Source organism: Sceloporus occidentalis, unplaced genomic scaffold (genome assembly GCF_023333645.1).
Source record: "Sceloporus occidentalis isolate IW3139 unplaced genomic scaffold, rSceOcc1.0.p SCAF_154, whole genome shotgun sequence".
NCBI lineage: Eukaryota > Metazoa > Chordata > Lepidosauria > Squamata > Phrynosomatidae > Sceloporus > Sceloporus occidentalis.
In genome coordinates, this window is record NW_028317134.1 from 435,419 (window position 1) to 442,277 (window position 6,859).

General features: G+C 40.3%; 1 protein-coding gene across 1 annotated transcript; it reads right to left on the bottom strand.

Moving 5' to 3' along the window:
• Nucleotides 1-433: 433 nt before the first annotated feature.
• LOC149280536 (metalloreductase STEAP4-like) lies at nt 434-6,859 on the bottom strand. Its single transcript, XM_089500394.1, has 4 exons — nt 6,404-6,859; nt 4,117-4,644; nt 2,105-2,269; nt 434-703 (listed from the first exon to the last, which is right to left on the bottom strand). The coding sequence occupies exons 1-4, from the start codon at nt 6,857-6,859 to the stop codon at nt 434-436; spliced, it is 1,419 nt and encodes a 472-aa protein (XP_089356520.1).

Sequence of the window (6,859 nt, forward strand, 5' to 3'; positions counted from 1 at the left end):
ACCCGACCGGAGGACAGCAGGAATTTCCAGAAACCATTGGGCAGATTGCAAATCTGTTGTGATCCGCTAAAATTCCAAATTGATATTGCTCCTCTATAAAGCCTCTGATCAGAAGGCTATTGAAATTGAATGAAAAGGTTCTGTGTCAAACCATTTTTCTAAAACTAAATTTGCTTGATCTATGACTAGCATGTTGATGGATATATGCAAGCCATCCATGTTTTTCAGTGACAATATAGACATATTCTGTACAATATAGGCCATTCCCATCTTCTACCACCACAGAATTTCTACTGTACACATTGTTTTACACAGTGAACAAAAGACAATTCATTTATTAATCACTGCTCTTTTTTAATAAATCAATAACCGGTAATAATTTGATAAAATGCTCAGTTCAAACAACATATTCCATCTGTAATTGCTGGCAATCCTATATTGTGATATGACTATTTTCATACTTTGTTTGTTTTGGAGCTTTGGAAGGTTTTTCCCATCCTTGACGGATCTTTGTAATTCTTTTATCTAAGCAGGGAGTTATCAATACGAACTTCAAGATGAGCACAACGCAAGGAACAACAAGAGACAATGTGTAAGGAGGTGGCATGTACCACCTGTAGTGAGAAAAATTCAGGAATCTATTCCAACCGTAGATTAGAGCATGCGCTGTACACAGCACCAATGCGAGATACCCAAGTTTTGACTGAAACACAGAACAAAAAATATAAATCAATTCTTATGTTAAACATAAAAGTAAGGATCCCATTTTCTTTTGCCCTCATTTAACCGTGAACTATATGCATTAGTAAGGAAAAGCAAAAAGCCCTAACAGAACTTCCATGAAACATAATCTTGTGATCACAAAAAACATACATTTGAGTGATTACATAACTTCATGATAATAATAATAATAATGATAATTATAGGGACATAATATTTGTGATTACAAAAAACATACATTCGAGTGATTACATAACTTAATGATAAGTATGCATCTCACGGTAGTTTTTTGCTTTATCCTCTAAGAGCTCCGATAGTCCAATGGGGCCTAGGCAGCTGCTTATTCCTATTATATGGGTGCTTTATGGGTGAGCTAGAATAATCTGTAATGTATTGATACTGACAGTTGTGTTGGTGCATTTTTACCTCGTTTTGCCTCTTCCATGTATCCTTTAACGCTATTACTGGTTTAACATTGATGCATTTTATTACTCTTAATGCTAAGGCAATGGTAATTCTAAACACTATCTCTCTTAGTCTGCCAGACTGGGAATAAAAAGCAACCCTGGAAAAAAATGAACACCAGGCCCAAATGTCATTGGAAATATAATTGTGCAGCAGATGTTTGTGGGGTCCTAGCCCCATACATTTATTTATATTTAGATCCCCTTAATAAGGAAATACTTTGCCACCATCATAACCTCAGCTTGCATGCATTTTGATTCCATGTACTTATAATAGTATTTTGAGGTCTCTTACTATGACTAGATATACAAAATGCCGAGCCAGTCAACAGGAATCTATTCTTCATATACATTCTGCAACAGCTGCTGTATTGGTTTCCACTTTTTATACGTAGTAAAAGTTCCATGGATAGTGCCAATGATTAATTTATTGGCAATGGAGGTTTTGCACTCCATCAAGAGATTACATTATCACACACACACACATCCTTCCTGCTGCTCTAGTCATACGGGGTAACTTTACGTTATGTTAACCTTGGCTGGTTATAGATCTCTGTAACAGCCAGCCATGTGAAGGAGGCTTTCAGTCTATCCTCAGGGCAAGCAGTCTATCAGGATTGTTTATCCAGAGCCACAGTGAGATCCCTACTAAAAACAGCCAAAAAGTGTGCAGGGTTACAATTTAGCTATTTTTTTTATTTACATGAGTGGCATTGCGAATAACATAAATAGTGGCTTTACATGGAAACGCTTTATGTGAAATTGAAGTCCAACCATCACATAAAGTCATTTCCTAATTTTTCAGAATTAATATCGATTGGTCTCTACCCCAAACATTGCACTTTACCTTTTTAAGCTTTTGCATGCTACAATGTGCACTGCTAATTCTTTCTTTGAGGAAACACTTTTGTAATACATACCTGAACAAATCGAAATTCCCTCCAGTTGACTGAGTTGCTGACAGAGGGTAATGAAGTTATTCCCAAGATAACAAAGAAGAAGAATCCAAGAATTCCGAAAGCCAAATATAAATCAGACCTCCAAGCAGAGCTGTGGATAAATTCCTTGGTTTGGTTGGTTTGTATCTGTATATGTAAATAAATAGGAAATATAAATACATTCAATACAATCCTTTAGATTGATGAGATTATCTGGACTGCAAAGAATGGAATATTGAATAAACATATTATTTAGTAAACTGAACATTAGCTTGCCAAATCTTGCTGCAAGAAGAGACACGATTAATGCTTTGTTTAGCAGTTACTTTTTAGACTATGAAATACAACCACGTTTTTTTTTGTATAAATATTGTTTGGTATAATAGATACCACTCCTTTTTCAAATATATAAAGAAACATACCAAAAAATAATAAATAATAAAAATAAATCAATAGCCTGTTAAACTCTGCCTATATATTGTGTTTATTTAGTATTATTTGAAACTTGTTTTATCCAGTGCATATACCGTATTTGCTCGATTATAAGACGAGGTTTTTTTCAGAGCAAATGCTCTGAAAAATACCCCTCGTCTTCTAATCGGGGTCGTCTTCTAATCAGACCTCAAATAGAGGTCTGATTAGGAGACTAAGATCCAGATCCCCCCACCGCTGCAGGGGACCTGGATCCTCCTGTCTCACCCCCCCCCATCATACACACACTTACCGGTGCTTCCTGCTGTACTGCCGGGGCAGCGGGTTGACGTCTACGCGATTCGCGTAGACAACGTCCGCTGCAGCCGGAAGGAGGTGTGGCTAGCAGCGGGGGTTGTCTGCGTCCGTCGCGTAGACCTTCCCCGACTGTCAGAGATCAGAGTTCCCCGCACCGGAACCGCACCGGTGCGGGGAACTCTGATCTCTGACAGCCGGGGAAAGTATACGCGACGGACGCATACAAACCCCCCCTGCCAACTGCACCTCCTTCCGGCTGCAGCGGAAGGCGACGTCAACCTGCTGCCCCGGCTGGAAGCACCGGTAAGAGAGGGCTGAGAGGGGAGAGAGGGGGGGGGGGGAGAGAGTGTGTGTGTGTGTGTGTTAGTTAAATGGGGGTATAGGGTGTGTGTGTGTGTGTGTTAAATGGGGGCATAGGGCATTTCTGGAGTGGCGTTAAGGGGGCATTTAATAGAGCACTCTGCCTCCTGAAATGCCTTATACCTCCCTATATGCCACTCTGCCCCATAATATGCCTTTTAACCCCCTAAATGCCAGAGTGGCATATAGGGGTATAAGGCATTTCTGGAGGCAGAGTGCTCTATACAATGCCTTTTAACTCCCTTAATGCCACTCTGCCTCCTGGAATGCCTTATACCTCCCTATATGCCACTCTGCCCCATAATATGCATTTTAACCCCCTAAATGCCAGAATGGGATATAGGGGTATAAGGCATTTCTGGAGGCAGAGTGGCACATAGGGGGTCAAAAGGCATACCATGGGGCACAGTGGCATATAGAGGGTTAAAAGGCATATCATGGGCCACAGTGCCATATTGGTGTGGCAAGCCTGGGGGCAGATGTGCGTAACTGGGGGACAGGTTGGAAAATACAAGGAAATAAAAACAAAAAAAATATTTTTCTCAATCATAGCTTTTATTTAAAAAAATAGTTTACATGAATTAACATTTACTGGTAAAACTTTTTTCCTTTAGGGTCGTCTTATATTCAGGCTTTTTCTTTTTTTCCTAAGTTAATATTCAGATTTTGGGGGGTCGTCTTATAATCAGGGTCGTCTTATAATCGAGCAAATACGGTATATACTTGGCATTGGAAGTGTTAAACATATTCCCTCTAATCAGGAATATATAGGAATATATGATAAATATGATGTTCTAAGCACCAAGATATGGACATAACATTTGAATAGGCTGTGTGCTTAAAAGACTTCCTGATTACTGGACTACTTCAATGACTACCTACCATTTAAAGAGGATATACTGTACCTGTGCAATGGTCAAGCTGCTGATCCTATGTCTTACAGAGTACCGAATTGGGATAATGAGGGTATATATAGCATGGAGAAATGCATATGCCAGGGCTACCAGCCCAAGCTGTTTGCGACATAACATCCATTGGTCAAGCCAGTTAGGAAAACGTCTGTACTTTGTTCCTCGGTATAGCTGGATAACTGCAGCAAACACTCCAGGAAGGTAAACCAATGCAAATAGAATTAGTGAGACAATGGGAAAGACCATGTTTGGGATGGAAACAACAATGTAATATGACAAGTCTTTTTTATCATTGATAGCGGGATAGACCACACTACGTAAAACACAGTAAAGGAATACAAAAACAGTCAGTCCTCCACAGATGTAGATGGGAATTCTCCACATTGGGAAGAGCTGCAGAGGATAGTTTTCTACTTCCTTAGAGGCCATGAGGGATCCATGATCTTGTGGCGTCAGTCCAATACCTCGTACAATATCCATGACTGCATATTTTGCTTTGCTGTCGTTCGCGCACACAAAAACCTGAGATGCAAATGAGAAACGTGGTTTTCAGAATATGATTCCACATTGCCTATTGTCTTCATGTTTCCAAATCTATAAAATGTGTTGTGTTACACATGAAGTGAGTAGTATTCATTTGCCTTTGACTTGAAAAAGTGAAGTTGATACTTAGTCTTAAAATTATCCCTTTGAGTGCTGGAGTCGGGGACACATTTTTCCCTGTGGTAGGTTGTGCAAATTTGCATAAAGTTTTGCTAAAGTTAGTGGTGAATTCTAGCCTAGGCCAACTAGGCCCTAGTGGATGATCGGGCTTCCTGTGTTGTCACTGCTCAGTGGGCCGATAAGAGAGATTACTGATTTCCCCAACCAGCCCACGGATGTCCTATCCCACAGGTCAGAAGAAGGTAGGCGGCTCGAAGGGCTTTGCTAAAAAACAAATGTGGCACTGGTTACACTAAGCTAACAAACATGTCTTGTGTACCCTTTACAGCCAACTAATCTCACAGGCTAGGTATACTGAAACAAAACTAAACCAGCCAAGTAGGAGGAGAAGGCTGCTTTCCTGAAGCTGACTGCAGAGGTCTGTGCTCTTTAATACTTGCTCTCTCCTGTTGCTGCAATGTGGTGCATTAAGGCAGATTGTTGTGGGTACGTGCATGGCATCCAGGTGCCCCGGTAGTAGCTTAATTGCCTAGCAGTAGTGGCTGCAGTTTGCCAGAGAGCGTGAGCTGCAGCGAAGACAATGGGCACCATTCAAAGTAAGAGGGAGAGGAAAGAAAATACAAGCGGAGGGAACTGCATGGATAAATGAGAGAGTATGTATGTGTATGTGTGCAAGTATATGGTGGAGTGTGTACGTATATGTAAGTGTATAGAGTTTGAGTGAGTGTGTGAGTGAATGTGTAAGTGTGTGGTGGAGTAGGAGTGAGTGTGTGTGCTGCTATATGGCGATAGAATGAATGTGTTAGTGTATGCTGTTAGCATTATACTTGTGCTAGTATTTGGTTATAGTATGTATGTGGTTCGATGTTAGTGTATGGTTTTAACGTGAGTGTGTGCCATTTTATAAGTGTGAGCCTATGCTTACTGGTGCGAGGGATAGTAGGCAGGGAGATAGTGTGTGTATGTATTTTAGTGTATGGTGTTAGAGTAAGTAGGTGAAAGAGTAAGTATAAATGTTAGTATTTGCATTTGTTCTAGTAAAAGGAGTTTTGGTGCTAGGTTCACCCCTCACTGTGCAGGGAGAAAGTTAAAAGATTCCTGACAAACAAAACACAGATCTCTGCTCCCTCTATTGTCCAGAGCCACAGAGAACCTGACATAAATCATGTATTTGGGGGAAAGGATCAGGGGTCGTGGTCTTTGCCAGAGCGGTGAGCCTACAAAATACATTATTGGTCCCTAGTTACACATAATGAATAACTTTTGTATAGTTTCACTAACAAATGGAAAGAATACACACACACCTAGCATTAAAGTCTGCATGCATGACAGTAGGGTGAACACTGTGGATAAATACACTATATGGACAAAAGTATTGGGACACCTGCCCATTACACCAACTGGGACTCTTATGACATCAAATTCTAAATACATAGACATCAATATCAAGTTGGTCCCCCTTTGCAGCTACAACAGCTTCCACTCTTCTGGGAAGGCACAAACACATAACTTTCTAATTCAACACAATAACATGAAACAAAGAAAAAAATAGCTCTGCAATTAAATGCAATATCTGCATTGTTCTATGTGGTGCTAGTATTCACCTTGATTAATTTACCTGTCTGTTTGCATCCAAAGTGCCTGACTGCAGAGCCCATGCAGAAACAGTGTTGAATGCTTTTACTACTATAGCTCCAGGTACAATTTGCGCAAGGTATTCTGCATTTGACTCCGGATATTGGTTGATTTTCAGGTTGTTGCTGACATCCACTAAGATTTTCCCTTGTAAAACATCAGTGATCTCAGTGAGAAAATCATAATGATGTCTCTGAATCGCCAGGAAGATAATGGAACATTTCTGCGCTGCCTCAGCATGACATAACACTTCAACTCCATTAGGAATCATAGCAGCAGCATGAGGATTTCGACTTCCAAATATTACAGAAAATCCATTCTGGAGCAGTTTATGTCCTAGAGATCGTCCAAAATCACCGGTTCCAAAAATGCAAATACTGTTATGCTTTTCTGTGAAACCTGAACACAAAGGTATCAGATTTGAATCATTCGTCTCCAT

What these genes read in the sequence shown, in the direction of transcription:
- LOC149280536 (XM_089500394.1), bottom strand. Translation starts at nt 6,859, where the DNA reads ATGGAGACGAATGATTCAAATCTGATACCTTTGTGTTCAGGTTTCACA. An exon ending in CTTTGGATGCAAACAGACAG is followed by an intron (nt 4,645 to 6,403) that starts GTAAATTAATCA and finishes TTTGCATCTCAG; the next exon opens with GTTTTTGTGTGCGCGAACGA. An exon ending in GGGAATTTCGATTTGTTCAG is followed by an intron (nt 704 to 2,104) that starts GTATGTATTACA and finishes TCTGTGTTTCAG; the next exon opens with TCAAAACTTGGGTATCTCGC.